Here is a 17,992-nt window from a genome sequence, read left to right on the forward strand (position 1 = left end):
AGCAGTCGTAGACCAAGGACACCCTATAGTAGACACCCTGCTGGAGCCCGCACTGGCACTGTTGTGTAACGATAGAAGTTTTCTGTTGTACTCTAGACTGTCGACATGGCGCACAACGACGCTTGCATGGATTGCGTTTCGACTGTCGGTTGATGCCTGTAGTTTCTCTCAGTCTTGTCAGAATCCTCGGGCGATTCCGTGCAGTCGACGACAGTGCCCGCAGTCTCACCAGCTCCGAAAACAGCGGCGTCTGCAAGGACCAAGTCGTGTGCTCCGCAGTCCTTGCATGTTTCCAGCGGTCAGGGCGTGGATCTGACTCTGAAGCTTCTGCCTATTGATGCAATGGGTGTTACCGCTTGCTGAAGCCGCTTGTTATGGTGGTGGCTTCTAGTCGGCGCGGTCTTAGCTCTTTCTCATCGTTTCATTGCGAACGCAATGGTTTAGCGCAACTCGCGGTGTCGTTATGGGAAAACAACAGACAGGCGCTGGACTAGATTCACCTGACTTTGGTGCTCTAAAGGTATCTTTCACGTAGATACTTAGTGTGACGTCACCCTTTGCATTTCACACCCGGAAATTTCATTGATTTCAGAAGTTGGAGTGAACGATTTTCTCGCTAAACGATGCTGGTTGTGGTCAGCATTCTCTTCGAGAAACTGTATGCAGCTGCCTGTGCGACCATGGCTGTGGGCAAGAAATAGAAAAGATTAGGGCCGGGGTTACGTGACGCCTCCGTGCCCTCGCCGTGATAAGACGTGGCCGATAAGAAAGGAACGTAGTCGGAGGAAGAGAGCCACAACATAATGTCGAACCTGGGAGACTTCTGGCTTTACTCTACGAAGCCTGAGAAGCTGCTTGCTCAGGGGCTTAATTCGGTTGTACGGCAGGTCTGGGCGTTGTTGCCTGTAGTGCATCTCCTCGCCGAGATTGGAATCCTCTGTGCTGCGACGAGGTCATGCTCTGCAGGGGAGTTCGCGCAGGGGGGGTTCCGCGTTGCGGCCGGTGGAGAGGGTCTCCGTGAGAGGCAGCGTGGATATTAGCTGGAAGTCTTGTTGGGGCTTTACAAGATCCCATTTCGATCTTACAAGGTTTCCGCGAAAAAAAAAACAAAAAAAAAAAACAAAACGAACTTGGACAGGAAGATCGGGCGTTACTTTGGAAATCGGTTACTTCGGTTTGATATGAGAGCAAGAAAATGACCTGCACGGAAACATGGTCTTTGTAGGTGGTGTCGTCCACCAGCTTTGGGCGTCGCTGCGATTCGTGCAAACAATAGGCCGGACGGACGGACGCAGGCAGGGCAGTGCAGCTGAATGGGAGGAGGACGGGTTCCGAAAAGAAGCCGGCTCGGGCCTGCTTAGAAGTTGGGGGCCCCGAGGGAGGACTCGCGACGTTGGCGGTTGGGGAAAATGAAAAAAAGATAATGAACGAAAGCACTCCGGGTTTCCCGGCCGGGACGCGGCCCGTTTTGGCAGGCCGTGCGAGCGCGGCAGCAGAGCAGCATCGATCGCGGCGCCGCGTGCAGTCGAGGAGACGGTCCCCCGCGCTCGCTGCTCGCGCCCCGTGAGCAGCAGCTGCCGCCGCCGTGGCGTGTGCCGTCGTCGTCGTCCTGCTAGGCCCCTCTGCCGCCCGGGGAAGAGTGTGGGAGAGCCCCATGCTCGCCGAGGAGCGCCGCTCGTCGTGGAGCCAGAGTCGTGGTCGGCGCCGCACCGGCGGCAGCAGCAGCAGCAGCTAGCGATACGGCGCGTTGTTGTCGTGCGCGCGATGATGCCGCCGTGTGTCGGGAGGCCGCCGCCGCCCCTGGCCCTGGTCTCGCCGCTCGGGCCGTGGCTGCTGCAGGCCGGCCTGGGATACGTGCCGCCGCTACCGCACTTCAGGCGGGAGCCGCAGCACTTCCGGTGAGACTCGGCCCCCCTGCCAGCGCCGTGTTGTGTAGCACTCGGTCGATCGAAGCAGCTTTATCTGCCATCCACCGATAAGCGGCCGGCCGATTAGAAGTCTGGCGCGCCCCGCACACCTGGTCTGTTCGCTGTGTAGCGGTCAATCCGTGTGCGCGGACTTCCCGAGTGGTCCTGGTTTGTGCCGCCTTGATTGGAGCGCGGGTCGTCGATAAGCGCGTGTCCGACTTCGCGCGTTGTACGTATACTCGCCTATCGACGGCGAAAGCTTGCGAGGTCCCGAAAGAAATCGAAACTTCCGCGTTAACCGGTATTCGCGTCAGTACATAGCGCGAGCGAGAGTTGCGCGCTCCAAGCGCAAGCTGCTCCGCCTTGTTTTGCAAAGTACGCGCGAAAAAAAAAAGCGTTGTTTCTGGGATCTCTGTGAGGCGCGCAGTCAATGCGCGAGTTGTGCCCCGATGTGAAAAAGCGGTCGATATGGGCGTTTTTTATTTTTTTTTGGCTCGCTTCTCACCCCTTTGCCGGCGACGTGCGTTCAAGTGTCCGGTTTCGCTCCACGCGGTCGCCGTTACCGTAAATATAGTGACGCGGAGGAGCGGGGTCGAGTGTGCAGCCGTTGCCTTTTTGACCCCCCCCCCCCTTCCCTCCGCTACTCCCCGTCCGGTTCCGCTAGCGCGCGTGTTCCGGTTATGCCCTTGCTGCCATTCGCTCTCGCGTATCGCAGCGCCGGGCCGGACAGCAATCGATGCCGTGACAGCTGCAGCGGCGGGTGTTTTGCCGGTTCGCGATCACAGCGCGTACGGACAGCCGAAGCGCGCTCCGTGAAAGCGCATAATCTTCGTCCGATGGAAAGGTTGAGGCTGAAAGCGCTGTCGCGTGTTTAGGACGCGGAAAACGCAGCGAGACCGGGAATATGTAATGAGTGAAGCGGGCGAACAGCCGATAACTGCAAGCTCGAGACTGCAGGTTGTCTATTTGTGAGGTAGCGGGGTGCCGCCAAGAATTGACCCGCCATTCATTCGCCGCTGGCGTTTTGCAGCCGTGCTTTGTAACGACCATTTTAGGTTGTTCGTTCCATGGCTTTCATTTTGTAGTTGACGGTGAACAGCACCGCTAATACCACGCCGGGGTATAGGCATTGCGTGATTACTATCAGCTGTTCAGTCACAGGCGGTGGCAACCTTTTATGGAGCAGTCGAAAACAAAGAAATTAACCGCATTTCGAACCAATCGGGTTCCAATTGTGTGTCCAAAAGTTCCAGGCTGCTGCCTGCATGTTCCGCCTCATTAATGACTGGCCGGCCGCGCGCAGGGTGCTGATTGAAAGAGGAGCTCGACCGGCGCTCGACTGGTCACGTTGATCGGTTTCTCATCTGTCGCCGTCTACGACAGGCTTGTTTTAGGTTCTCGTTTTGGCTAAGTGTCCAAACCGTCGTGTAGCTTCGTATTCACGCACCAGTGGAAATCAGTGATAAAAATTTTAAAGAAAAAAAAGACCCCTAGGTTCTTCGTCCTCTGCGCAACAAAAAAATGTCCGCTAACGAAATGAAGAAAAAGAAGATTGTGGTCAGCGGCAGCGTAGCTCCGTTCATTCGTTACTTTTTTTTGTTGCCTAATGTCACACTGTCGTCGCGAGTAGGCGTCTCCCTTCTAGCGAGCGAAGCCGCACAGGTCTGCGCGACTGCCTGTGGGAACCCACCCCCAGAGAAGTGGGGGGGCCCTCGCGAAGGAGGTCAATGGCACTCTCAGAAAGCTTGCCGAGTTTGGGCAGGCAGGCCCCCAGGGAGGGCGGGCGAGTGGTGGTGGGGTCGAGGGAAGCCGCGCTCATGCTGTTCCGAGGTTTCGCGTAACGTGCTGTCGTAGCCGCGCCTCGATTTCGAGACGGAAGAAAAGAAAGAAGAGAAACGATGGGAAAGAGGGAGGGGGAGGTGTTTCACGATCCGCGCACCGGGACGGACAGCAGCTGTTTCCGCGCCGCCGACAGCTGGTCGCTCGGCCGACCGGAAGAGTGCGCGAGCTGCCTGCCTGCTACTGTGCCTCCCGGCTTTGCCCGCCTCGGGTGTACCGGCCTCGCGCCACAAAAGGTCTCGCGCAAGCGCGCGCAGGAGTGCTCGCGAGTGCGGCCGGTGTTGGGGACGACGTGCTTCTCCTTGGTGTGATGCTCCGGGACTCGTTGCCAGAGTTGCGCGTCGTTCATCTCTGCATCCTGCGACTGCGCCGTTCCGGAGTGTGGCAGTGCCTCCTGTAGTGCTGGGACATATTGCGGCCTCTCGCGGGAGCGTTCACCTTCGGGAGATTGCGGCCCGCGTCGGTCAGCGTAGTCTGTGGTCGTACGCGTCGCATCCAAGATTGTGTGCCCCGAATCTATAGTGTTTTTGTGGAGGCCGCAGAGATGACGTTGCCACTGTAAGTCCTTTGGAATGCACTGAAGCAACTCACTACTTATGTGCTGCTGACGCCATTGTTTGGTTGTCTGTTCAAGTGGCAGGTCCAAGGTATTGCTGCTGAGCTTCGGGGCTTCTTGAGTGTGGGCCCCTGCTCTTTCACTGCCTTTTTCTGCGTTTGGGTATTCAGATCGTCGTGCCTAATTCACCGTCCTGTATGTTACCGCAGATTGCATTGTGTGCTGCCCTGATATTATTTTGTCTTGCACTATTCTGGGCAGATAGTACCTCATTTAAAATAGACCTCGGATAGGTTAAGCAAAGATGCAGCTTCCATTCAATGTGAATAGGAGTGCGCAGAGTAGGGGAAAGCAGAGTAGTGTCCCCTCTAATAGACATGGGGAAGGAGGTGTGCAAATTTTGTCCCATATTGTTCCCTGCTATCCAGAAGAAGTGAACAAGCACTGCCGTGAACTTTAACCCCTCATGGAAAGACCTGTGCACATCTATGTCTATAATCAGGGAGTAATTACTCATTGACATCCACCCGAGCGCAGCCTTACGGCTACAAAGGAAGGTTACTGATCAATTCGCTCTTGCCCTACCATAAGCATGACGTCCCGGTTCGCTCAGTTGCTAGAGCGACTGCTCCATTGAAGCGGTGGTCCCGGGTTCAAACCCCAGACCAGGACGAATTTTTCTTTATCTACGAAGTTTCCGAGAAAGCTGTTTAGCTTTCCTTTGTAGCCGTATGGCTGCGTTCGGGTGGATGTCGATGAGTAATTACTCCCTGATTACAAATCTACTCCACCGTCTATACTTTGCTCAGCTGCAGCAACAGCTATGTTTCTCAAAATTTATCTGTTTACGTTTACATGCTCCAGGTGCCTGCATCGGCCCAGTTGTGCTATAAGTACTGCTGAACTGCTCAAAATGAGGGCCTTTCGTCAGCTTTGTTTCGGATGTATGGCAGTCGTTCTGTGAAAATGAACATGAGGTTTATGAGTTCAGATATTAGGTTAAAGAGGTAATTAGGTTCAGGTGATCTGCATCTAAAACTATGCAATTTTTGGGACAGCTTTCTCTAAAAGTCATTTGTGCTCTGTGAGTGTAGACAGAGAGAGAGAGAGAGAGATACTCTTCAATGAAAAGCAGAGAATTCAGCCCGTGTGCCACCGATATTTTTTTTAACAAATGCAGGGCCTGTTATGGCTGCTGTAGTACACTGTTAGATCTCTACTGTGGAAGATAGCATTGTGAATGATGTGGCTAGTTGGTGATCCATGGGCCACTTGAAGTGCTCGAAGGACAGAAAGAACACAATAGAGGCAGGTGTTGAGGCTCGCTGTGCTATCACTAAACAAAGAGGTGTAGTGTATATAGGTGCTAAACACATTAAAAGGCGGCAGAAATAGAGCAGCAGTTGATAGTCATTTGCCCTCTTTCACGTTTCAGGTGCTTGGCTGCGGCAGTGCCCCCCCCGCGCCTGCTTCTGTGCTGCGAGGGCCGAGTGGTGCCGTGGCTGCAGCCGCAGCATGGCCCTGCCTGCCCAGCCAAGGCGCTAAGGCTCGGCCCCAGTGCGCTCTGGAGGAGACAGCAGCGCAGGCACCGACACCACCACAGGGGCGCCGCCATGGGGCAGAAGGTCACCACCGGCCTCAAGGTGAGAACCCCTTCTGGTGCTGCTCCACCAGGATGCGTCAGAGGCAGTTTGGCAAGGTGTTTTTCGACCCCATGTTCCCTTCGCTTGTCAACTATTGTGGAGCTTGTACTTGACAAACAAACAAATGCAAACAAATGTAGATGACAAACAAAGACAGCACATATACTTGCACATAGCTCTTGTTAGCACATGTACTATCGGGGACAAAAGTGGTATACTCCATGCGGTGGGAGCCGGAGGAACGGAAAACTGCGTTGCAACGCCGTCTACAGGCGGCATCTCAGACCCAGATAGCAAATCTGTGACCTTCATTATCAGCAGGCATGTCACTTGGCTCGTTTCAATGTTTCAAAAATGCACTGCTTCCACGACAAGTTAGCCATGCGCGCGGGCATTTGATTGCATCATGATGGTGCGCGCGCCGGCTCTCAAGCCATATCTCGAACGCACGTTGAAAAAAAGAAGACGCAAAATGGAAAGAGGGCCACCAGATTGCTACTGCTGCGGTGCCGCTTGGAATTTTGGCGAGCAAAAGAATGAAACATTGAAACAAGTCAAGCGACATGCCTGCTGATAATAACGGTCACAGATTGGCTGTCTGGGTCCGAGATGGCGCCTGCAGATGGCGTTGAAACGCACTTTTTCGTTGACTAGCTGGTGATATAGGAAATGGCGCAGTAACTGTCTCACATCTCGGTGGACACCTTAACCGTGCCATAAAGGGATGGATACTAGAGGGAGTGAAAGAAGAAAGGAAGAAAGAGGTGCCGTACTCAGGAGTAATTTCGGCCACCTGGGGATCATTAACGTGTACTGACATCGCACAGCACAGGGGTGCCTATGTGTTTCGCCTCCATCGAAACACAGCCGCTGCGGCCAGGTTTGAACCCGGGAACTCTGGCTCACTTAACCACTGAGGCACCGCGGCGGGTGGCTTTTTTTTCTCCGGCCATGTTGTGCATGATTGTTCAATGATTTTTCATCACATGATTGCCATGTGTGAAGGGGGTGAAACCTTGCATCTGTAAGTGCAAAATTGAACTTGCTCCATCTGGCCTGAAGCATAGTGACCAGTTCTAGTTAAGGTTGCGCTAAGTTTCCTCATGTGCTGAAATATGTTGAAATTACTCATTTGCCACTTTGTTCTTGATTTGTATCTGACTAGAGTACAGGATAAGAAAGCCGCAGGATCCAGAAAAGACTTCTTCAGGGAGAAAATGTTGCAGGTGTCTAGTACTTTGGAACGAATCACCAGGTCCTTTTGCACACTATGATAAAAAAATACGATATTTTGAACACCCTGAGGCTTGAAGTACATGTTTACTTTGTGTAGCTTTATGGCGGCACCCTGAATTTTCTAGCGCTAAGCTGCAACCTAGAAAAATAGTCACATGTAGTACTTCTATGCCTTCTGCACTCTTTGTGGCTTCTTCTTAATAAAATATATCACATTATATCGCTTGTGCTCACTCTTTGTGCTCATTGGCAGGGGTGCTGGTGTGTGCCTGCTAGCGCTTTCTGGTCATAGCAGCATGCTTGTTAGTGTGGTGCTGCTTGCTAACTGAGCAGAGAATATGATTCTAAAGAAAGGTAAACCAGTGCTAAACACAAAACAAACGAAGAAAATGACACACAACGCGCTTTACCTTTCTTTAGAATGTCGTGCCAACTTTACCCAGCTTCTGCCTTGGCACAGAAGATGATTTACCTGCTTATGCGAGAACGTCGAAAGTGTTTTCACAGAGGGTGTTTGCTTGTGTGTGTGGTGAGCTTCTCTCTTCATTGAGTTCTTTGTTGCACAGGTGGTTCAGCCAATGGAGGAAGAGAGCGTGGTGGGTGCCCCATCAGTTCCCCACCCAAATCGTCCTGGCTGGATCCACGAAGTGCGGGAGCCCCAGCGGCCGCTGCGTCTTGAGCTGCTTCTAGATATGCCGCCGGCTGGAGCGGAGCTACAGTGCCGGCATGCCTGGAACCCCGAAGACCGGTCGCTCAACATTTTTGTCAAGGAGGATGACCGGCTCACCTTCCACCGGCACCCTGTGGCCCAGAGCACGGACTGCATCCGTGGCAAGGTGGGCAGTGCTCTCTGGCAGGGAGCATGCTTGGACATTGCATTCATTGGGGAACAGGTAGCATGCAGGGAGGTGGCTGTGTAACCGCTGATGTTCATTTATTCTGTTTTGTGTCCATTTGAGGCCAAAGCATTACAAAGAGGAATTGGGTAAAGGCTCTAGAACAATTACAATGCAACAAAGCTGCAGGCTATCAAAAGTAGTGGTTGGCTTGAATTCCTTCGCATCCATAGTTGTAGCATTGCAGGAGGTGTTCTGTTTGAACTAGGTTCAAAAACGGAAGTATCGCTATATGAACTGGTTACTGTGCTAATTTTGAATGATAGGCAGAGCTTGATCAGGGCATGACAGTGTTATGGGGCAGAGTGAGCCTAGCATCGAGCATAATTTTAAGTCACACGCCACTGTCGCATTTCTCAAAGTCCACATTATAACGGCAAAAGCTACTTTCGCTGAAAATGAACCCACTATACACAAAAAAAGGCCAAAAAGATAAAATGCAGGTTTTTATGCACTGGCCATTATTTCAAGTAATACCTTCAAGTAAACTACCATGATGTTAGTAGTTTTTTTTTTTTTTTAAAGCGGATCTCGGAAAATAGGCCACATTGCCGTTCACTTCCAAACAGTCGTCATGGGGTCCTTTCTGTTATAGACATCACTAGTTTGAATTGAGTGGCATTTTTAAATCCATTTTTTTTCAGTATTAAATGTCTTCTGTGGCCAAGCAGACATCACTGTAGCCAAAAATGCCCTAACAGTCATAGCCAAGTATAGCCAAATGATTGAAACCTAGCCAGACAGTCAGCTTTCACTAATTATACGTGTTTGTTCTCAGCATCACTTCAGCAGGCTTTTTGGCTTGGCTGATCGTTCACCGGCTGCGTTTCAAATATGTATATCTTCCCAGGTGGGCTACACCCGAGGGCTGCACGTGTGGGAAGTCCGCTGGAGCACCCGGCAGCGGGGCACGCATGCGGTGGTGGGTGTGGCCACCCGCGATGCCCCCCTGCACTCGGTCGGCTACCAGTCCCTGGTGGGCAGCAACCGTGAGTCCTGGGGGTGGGACCTGGGCCGCAACAAGCTCTACCACGACGTCAAGAACAACCCCGCCGTCACCTACCCCGGTGACTGGTGAGTGGTGCACCCTTCTTCCCTTTTTAGCTGCTGCAGCCGGTGCGCTGTTGCTGCGGAAGAGTTCGGGTTCCATCTTGAAAAGGAAGTGGGGCATAAAAAGTTGGGAAGGGTTGTTTGATGAAAAGTTGTCACGTTATCCAGGGTGTCTATACTCCGTTTCATACATAGCAGGCAACGCTGCCAAAGCTAGCGCACCCGTTCACGCAGGCTAAGTCCACACGCAAAAAGTAGTTCGCCATACAACCAAAGCGAACACAAGCATATATCGTTGCGACAAATCTTAAAGTGCCGTGACTGGCACCTCCTGGAAATCGTTTTGCCTCTTGCCACATTTTTGTCCTGCGACTCGTCGAGATTTCGAGAAGCAAAAAGTACACTTGGCGGTATGATACGTGGTTGGTAGGGCTTCTACTAAATCCGCGCCCCAAAACTAGTTCACACTCCGTGAAAATTAGGTCCAGTGAGCCTGAACACTGAGTGCCTCACAGCTTTGACTGTGATTTTCAATGCTACTACATCGTTTTATACCGCTTTTTGTATTCGTCCAAGCAGTGACTGGAGTTTCGAGAAGAACGAATGATACGTGGCGGAGTAATATAGTTTCGCGGACACACTACTTCAGGAACCTCTGCAGCGTTGCCTGCTATGTATGGAACGGAGTGTAGTGACTTGGAAAACCTAGAATTATCAGGGAAATTTTGTGCACCTGGAGAAGTCGGTGAGAAGGATAAATTGAAATGATGCTCTGTAGTGATTTGCGACAGTACAGCAAGTTTTCAGCATGCAGTTCGTGCTCATTTGCATGACGTCTTTTTGCTTTTTGACACCATGCATTATTTAAAAAAAAATATAAGGACGATAGCATTTGCCTGTTCATCTTTTCTTGAAATACTTTTTTTTATACTGAGCTGATATTCATATTCAATTCAGCTTCAAAAATTTCAATACTTGCATTACTCTAGCTTTTACAAAATCATTGCATAAAATATAGCAGAGCAATGGAAGGTCATGTAGGCATGTCGATGAATGGCTCAGCATGAATAAGCTCATGAAATTCATAAGAACGCGGCATGGTATAGGAATCCATGAGTGCTAGTTGTAAACAGCACATCTCACAGAGTAAATTTGGTCATCGTGGGTAAGTCTAAGTAGCATCTTTTTAACATTGAAAAGGTTCCGCAAAATTGAAAGTCTAGCCATATTTTCTGATGGCAACTCCTGTGTGTGCATCTTGAGCTATGGAACTGGGCATGGCAAAAGAAATTTTTGGACAGGTGCACTTGCCATGAATGCCATTATGATGCATGGCTGCCCATCATACCGGCTCAGTGGCTGTAACAATCTGCTGCTGAACATGGTATTGTGAATTTGATGCCCTTTGTGTGGTCCATATTTTCATGGAGACTTTCTCTGCAGTGTCAAGCACAGGCTGCAACATCCTTTCTGAGATACAATTTTTTATTTATTTATTTATTTTTTCATCATCTATATCCTGAGCATGCAGCATGAAAAAAGCAGGGTAGCCTAACAGAAAACCATTTTGAAGTATTCAAATGCCCACCATTTTTTAAACAAATGCTTTTATTGTTTTGTCTCTCTGAAAATGCTTTGATCTGTAACTGCTCTTTCGACACATATTAAGAAGTGTTACAATAGCACGTTCAAAGCAAGGGCACAAACTTGACTTTTGAAGTTATTGCTACAGGGACTCATTGGCTTTGTTATTTGTGTGCTGAGGCCAGGGTCATGGAACCAAATCCCAGCGTCCACATTTCAGTGGAAGTGAAGCGTAAAATCACCCGTGTTGTCGAAATTAATCTGGAGCTCTCCACTGCCTTGCCACTGTAGCTTCGGGGTGGTAAATCCGATAAACCAGTCTTTCCCATGTAGGCATGCCTGGCTTGTTGGTTGTACAAATCGTGTCAGTCTAAATGTAAGCTTCTGTTTGTCTGTCCTACAAACGCAGCCGCCCGGCCGACGAGCTCTTCTTGGTGCCGGACGCGTTCCTGGTGGTCCTGGACATGGACGAAGGCACGCTGGCCTTTGTGGTTGAAGGCCGGTACCTCGGCGTGGCATTTCGAGGCCTGCGTGGCAAGAAGCTCTACCCTGTAGTCAGCGCCGTATGGGGGCACTGCGAGATCACCATGAAATACATTGGCGGACTTGATCGTGAGTGCTCCTTTTTATGAACAGCCTTCCTCCAGAGATTGGTTTCAGAAAGCTTGCTTTCTGGGCTCGTTTCAAGTCGTGCCACATTGTCTTCCTTGTTGTTCTTTATGGGCTGTAGCAAAACGTGCCATAATAAGTGTCAGGTTTAAAGCACCCTGATGTGCTTTGTGCAGAAACACATGGGGTGTGCAGGCTTGGCATGTGTGGTAATAACATGATTGATTAGCATGGTAGCTATGGTAACCCACGTAGTCGTAATTGTCTGTGATATCAAATTGCTCAGGCGTGCTAGCATTCATTTTGAGTTGAACCTTGAAAGTTACTGAGGTGTGCACATTTTAGAACTTGATATTGCATTCCATTTTCATTGTTGCTTTACGGCTTCAATGATGAGAAATTCAAAATCTGCCTGAAATGCAATTTAATAGCCTGAAGCCCTCAATTAAATCTTATCTTTTGTTTCATACAAGATAATGAGTAAGTGGCATACTCATAGTTCCTGGTGCCATTTCAGAGGTAGCCAAACACTAGTTAACATCGGTGATTTCAATGTCAGAGCCTTGATTGATTTTGTTTCATGCTTGCAGTCTGCTCTTGGAAGATCTTTGCGATTTTTATCATTTTCTTGAACTTTGGTGTCTAGTGTTCGCGCTGCACAGGATGCGCCGCAATGATTAAAGCCACTCAGTTACTTGCGAGGAATGTCAGTAGTGTATTTGAAGGTCGCTGAAGTCAGGTTCTTGGCAACTCCTAACGGGCTATTGAACTCTATAGGCATCTTTGAATGGGTTAAAATTAACAAATTTGCAGCCATATGTTTCCTCATTGCAAAACAAATTGCAAGATTTCTTTTACTGCGTAAAAATTAATTTTGTTGAAGTGTGGAATCCAGCTTCAAAAAAAAAAAAAAAAGTTACTCTGTGGGGGAAATAAATTGCATTACAGTCGGGCCCATTTATAATGAACCCGACAATCGCACGATTTGCGTTCGTTGTGTCCAAAGTTTGTAGTAAGAGGACTTGCCCTAGTACAGCCAGAAAGCACTTGCGGACGAAAATGCTTCAAGACAGACTCTGTCAAGCCGCTTTCTATAAGCTCTCAACCGTGGTCATGGGCTGCTGGCTGAGACCTTTGCTGCGTATGAGAATGATTGAAACATTTATGGCAGCTGATTACACTAGGTTGGCATCGTCATCTTCTTTTCTCTAGACAGTTGTAAGTGTGCGGAGACGAACCTGCTATTACGCATGTTCATCTGCCGCCTGTGTGCTGCCTGCATGCGTTGGCAGTCCGCACCAATTTGGCGTGCACACGCCAGTTGACCTTTTAGCCTGTTGGGCCGCGCTTGCCTGATGGTTAACTGCAGTTTCAATGCCGCCTTTTTTGTTGTTTTTTGGGGATCAGCAATTTATTAGGGGGGGGGTCATAGGAGCTGGGAGACGCTCTTCAGTCTCTGTGCTGACGGGAAACAGACGTTTTTTTTTTTTTTTGAGCGGGGATGAGTTAACGGCGCCTCCTAGTTCGTTATATCCGAGGGGTGCTGCCACGGATGTTTGTTTTACCTGAGACGTAGTTCCATAGCCCTTATACATATTTTGACGGTAGCTCCACCCTTGTTCGTAATAAGCGAGTGTTCTTTATAACTGTGGCCATTGTAAGTGGGCTCGACTGTACCTTGTTTTGCTGACGGAATATCAGAAGCGCTTTGTTTTAGTATCAGTTTCATTGTAGTGGCATTTGTTGTAGCAGTGTTTGCCTACATTCTCACTGAAATACTATACTTGGGGACAACATTCTGGGGCACTGAAGCCAAGACCAAGTAGTACGGCCTGTAAATGAGCGTGCTCTCTCTTTTTCTTTCGTCTGGCGACTGACAGCTGAAGCAGAAACACTTTTGTCTTCGGTAACTGACACACTGGTACTTTCTCTCCAGCTGCATAATGCTGTAATTACGAGGGCAGCCCATGATGTCGTTCATTTGTTGAGCATGTCAGAGGGGTAGAATTTCTTGTGCAAATATCTTGGCCTTGTCCTCATTATCTTCAGGACTTGCCAGGGTAACACTTACACTGTGGTCCTTCAGCCTTGGCTGCAATGCCGCAGTTGTCAGCAAGTGTAAATCCTGGGCTGTTTTGTAATCCGAGTCAACAGGGATGCCATTGAAATAATACGGAAGGCGATAGAATATGACTACTGTGACAGGAGGACCGCTGGTGGTGATTGGAAATGTATGTTTCTCGTTTGTAAGTTTAATGACTAATGACATCATCAGCTGAAAGAAAGGGAGCAGCGTGGATTATGAACAAACACAAGCTGATGATATTTAAAATATAGATGGGTATGGCCATTGTACATTACACGTGGAAGATATAGTTGGTCAGTAGGGAGCTTAAACGTTACTTGAGCAGTGAGTGGTGCTCGTTTGCTTATATGTATGTAATACGCAAAACTCATTGCTGGTCTTTTCAATCAACAGAGTGAAGGCTAAGGGAAACATAAACATAGTTTTTGATATCAGGGAATTGGGTTAAGTGGTGAGTTAAAGAAATTCATAAGTACCGCACACCTGTAATGGTAATTAAGTTACTGGAAGCCTTTGTTGTTGTACTCTAACCAGCCGGTGATGATGCTCTTGCAGCGGAACCACTCCCCCTGAAGGACATCTGCCGGCGAGTGATTCGGCAGCGTGTTGGAAAGGCTCGTTTATCACGGGTGCATGAACTGAACCTCCCGACGGCTCTCAAGGCATACCTGCTGTATCAGGACCGGACCAGTTAATGACCACCAGCCCTTCGCCGCACGGGCCGATTAGAGGCCACCAACTGCCGAGCCCAAGCCTCACACCTGTCTCACGTCGCGAGACTGCCCCAGGAGTCCACTTCCTCATGAGCAAAGCGCAGGGTGGATTCGTGCCGTGTTTATACTGATTTAAGGCAGGGATTTCTTTCTTTTCTGTTTTTTCTTTCCCCTACATGCGGAAGTGCTACGCACAATTCAGTCCTTGCTTTGTTGTTTGTAGTTGTTCTGAGACAGGAACTGTGCAATTCGTACTGTGTGAGGCTCTTAGCCTTGTAGGTCTTAATGGAATTTAGTCTGCTAAGTTGAATGGATTGATTCTTTTAAACGGTAGGAATCTTTATTGAAGCTATTGATAATCTGCAGTGCTGTTCTTGCATGCCTTCAAGCTTGTCATCATTCTTCTAAAACCGGCATTTGCTATTGAAGAAACAAATCTTAGTACGAGTACATTTAACCTTGCTGCAACTTTTGTGGGTTAAAGGGTAGTTATCCATTCAGGAAATGCCAAGACTTTCGAAGAAAGCTTTGGGGTCAGTGCTCATCAGTGCACGAGAGCTGAGCTGTGGTGAATTGGATTCGATCAAAAAGATGTGCCCATCTTACGGACATACGTTTCGATCTGCTTTCTGCCTGCCATTGACAAGCTGGCATCTTTCAGGTTTCTCGGTACTCTTTCCTCTTTGCTTTCCCATTCCACTGTTTACTAGGAAGCAGTGCTCGGAATCATGTAAATATGATATTAAGTCAGGCCAGTGAGCGCACCCAATTTAAAGCTAGCGGCTCTTGCATAGAGTCAGGCATGGTGTGCGCGGTATCTTTCTCGAGGTTTTTAAGTGTACATAATTAAGTATATATTTATGCAAACCATTATTTATTTATTGTGTTCTTAACACATTTCCGTTTCACTTCGGCAATAGGCTGTGATGCCACGACGGCCAGATTTTTGACAGTAAAGTATATTTGATTGCTTTTTTTTTTTCTTTTTGCTGCTTAATGCTGTTCAGTTTCTTGTTGCACGTTCAATCTCTTGCTTGACGTATAGGTGGGTAGGCTAAATACCACAACCTGCGAAATGCATCATGCGAATCACTGTTGAAAACCACTTTCATAAGTAAAAAAAAAAGGGGGGGGGGAATTAAATTCAGACTGTAGTGCTGCTGCAGGTTGAGGCACTCTGCCAGGTTATTATTATTTCATGTGAAAGTATTGAAGGTGTTTTGCTCTTTATTGTGTTGCAGTTGCTTAGAATGGCAATGCTTTAACATTTAGTGATTAGATGTTTGACCTTTTTGTTGTTATGCTCAGTGAGGAGTAACTGTATGCCAGCCAGTGACAAGGCTGGTGGCGTGAGCCCTGATCATAGTATTTGGGACATACGAGTATCGATACGATAACTGATGGGATCTTTGTTATATTCTCCGTTATGCATTGCGGCTGTTACGAATCCACCCTGTGATATGCATGAAGCATGTCAAAGTAATTAGTAAAAATTGTATTAGTGATTTAGGTGAAAAAAAAAAAAAGCCACACTTGCTGTATTCCGATAAAATTGGCCAAATGAAAAGAAATTAGCGACAGCAGGTGGGGGCTTCGCAGAGCTCAGGCACACCTCTTTACCGTGGAGGAACGTGTGATTCACGTGGAACTTGCTGTGTGGCACTCGGAGGCATTTGTGCAGCGTGGTGCGACATTGCAAAAAAAAAAAAAAAGTAAAGAATAATCACAGCGCCTGCTCACTGCTGCCTTTTGCCTTGTGTGTGGGCAAACTTTAGTCACTCCTGGTGATGGCACTGTCTGCCAATGCAATGTTGTGTGCACAGTGTTGTTGTCATCGTCGTCGTCCCTATTCGTCGGCTTCGCTTTGAGCTCTCCTTTCGGGATCACTTTGAGCTGGCACGCTCTCCAAGATGGACACCATCCATAGAGCTGTAGGCTGTACCGACGAGGATTGTGTCTGCTTTGGCGGCAACAACATCCGCAGCCGGAACAAGAGCGGCAGGATATTTTTGTGTCTGTGACACCGTGTATGCCGAACATTGTGGACGTGGACTCAACCATGGTTTCTCAGTGTACATAGACGCCAATCACACTGCTGTCATAGAGACAGGTGCGCTCGGACATTTGCGTTCAGCTGACAGCAGCATCCTCGGCTGGAATAGTGCGTGGAGTTGGCTGCTTCGTAAGCTGCTGCACTGTCTTCAGCCTGCTGCAAAGAGAGAAGGCTGCAGCGAACAATGCTGAATCTTCTTTTGGGCAGGATACTTCTTGGTTTTTCCTTGAGACCCACGCAGGTGATGTCAGCTTTGAGATGGCTACTGTTGTGGTATGTTCCAGTGTGTGTGGCGCGAAGTGCGAAAACGGATTGTGCTGCTCGTGGCTTGTCGCACGAAATTTTCACGTCTGGTAATGAAGTGGTAATGAAGTAATGAAGTGGTAATGAAGTCTGGTAATGAAGCAGGGAACCCAGTTATGAGTTTTGCGTGTGCTTTTGCTGTAATGGGTATAGCTGCTGTGAGCAGCGGGCCTCTGCTTTTGTTCTTCCACTTGCCGCCTCTGTTCTGACCATCTGTTCTGAACAGTCTGTTCATGCCAGAGCTGGGTGCAATAAGTGTGTTGCACTGTATTCCACCACTCCCTTCAGCAATGTATTGCCATCTGAGTTTCATGGAAAGCTTTTCGAATGTGTCCACTTTTTTGGGAAGCAGTGTGAAGGACGAAGTAATAATTTGTGCACATTAGTATTTGCTGGCTGGAAAGCTAGTTCTTAGAATTTTTCAGGTCAAGTGAATACTGCAATGCAGTCAGGTAATGTGTACGCACAATTTTTGGTGTGGGTCATCTGTCAGCTGTTCAAGGGATTGCCATGGAATTTGATGGAACTAGTATTATGCATTTCCAATGACTTGTGACGGGGACATAGCAGGGAAGTGGCCTAGGCTAAATTCTCCTCCCCTTATTGACACAAAACTGTTTCCTCCTAACCCTACCCCTCTCTCCACCAGTATCTGAGCACATGCCAGCCCATCTACCAAAAAATTGTTCCTTGTTGCAGGTGACGAGAGAATTGTCTCTTGACACTTATTGTCACAGCTGATGCTGGAAGACGTGAGTTTTCGGCCTTGTAAAGCTGTGCAGTGGGCATGCAGCTGTGTAATTTTTGTGCAGGCTCCAGTGATCGGCATTTCCGCTTTCAGTGTTTCGGTGCTTGCCTCTAAACGTGTCGCTGACATCGGTGACCAGAAAGCATAGGCTCATTCTTGTATTAGTGTGGCATTGGCCACATACGGCTTGTAATATATTTATTGCTGTCTCTGTGTTAATGGACGTTATAGTCCCCATGTCATGTGCAGTAATGAATTAAATTCAGTGACAATTTGACATTCTGATAAGTTTCCAGAGAAGTTTTGTTTGCAGCCAGTCAACTGGGAGTAGTTGCTGGATGCATAATGCCATGGGGATGTACAGTCTTTGTCAGAAGTAACCAGGCTGCATGGTTTGCTTCTAGCTTGTATAGTGGAGCTCTTGTGGCTCTCCTAAAGATCAAAACGTGTTGGAAGGTAAGAAGACCCCCAGTCCTTACCTATAACGACCATTTCAGCTTCAGGGAAGGTGTAAGGGCTCCACTGTACGAGCTAGAAGCAAACCATGCAGCCTGGTTACTTTTGACAAAGACTGTACATTCAGCTTTGGAAGTGACACGCTTGAACTGGGTGTTGAATGTCTCGTAATTTTGCAGAGCTGTCTATGAGCACCGGCATGTTATTTGGATATTTATTTATTTATGAGTGCCTATGTGCTTTTGACAGGACAGACCTTATCTACATTGATGGACCAGCTTTTTTCAGTGGCAGCAAAAAGTTGTCTCACATA

At 48.6% G+C, this 17,992-nt stretch overlaps 1 protein-coding gene across 1 annotated transcript; it reads left to right on the forward strand.

The window, feature by feature from the left end:
- The first annotated feature begins 1,637 nt into the window (after positions 1-1,637).
- gus (splA/ryanodine receptor domain and SOCS box containing gustavus) lies at positions 1,638-17,511 on the forward strand. Its single transcript, XM_089574059.1, has 6 exons — positions 1,638-1,898; positions 5,738-5,945; positions 7,748-8,017; positions 8,928-9,151; positions 11,121-11,323; positions 13,962-17,511. Exons 1-6 carry the CDS (start codon positions 1,765-1,767, stop codon positions 14,099-14,101), a joined length of 1,179 nt encoding a protein of 392 aa, XP_089430185.1. The 5' UTR covers positions 1,638-1,764; the 3' UTR covers positions 14,102-17,511.
- Positions 17,512-17,992: the final 481 nt, after the last annotated feature.

The sequence above is a fragment of the Amblyomma mixtum genome, chromosome 2, assembly GCF_055824585.1.
Source record: "Amblyomma mixtum isolate Tamu chromosome 2, ASM5582458v1, whole genome shotgun sequence".
Taxonomy (NCBI): domain Eukaryota; kingdom Metazoa; phylum Arthropoda; class Arachnida; order Ixodida; family Ixodidae; genus Amblyomma; species Amblyomma mixtum.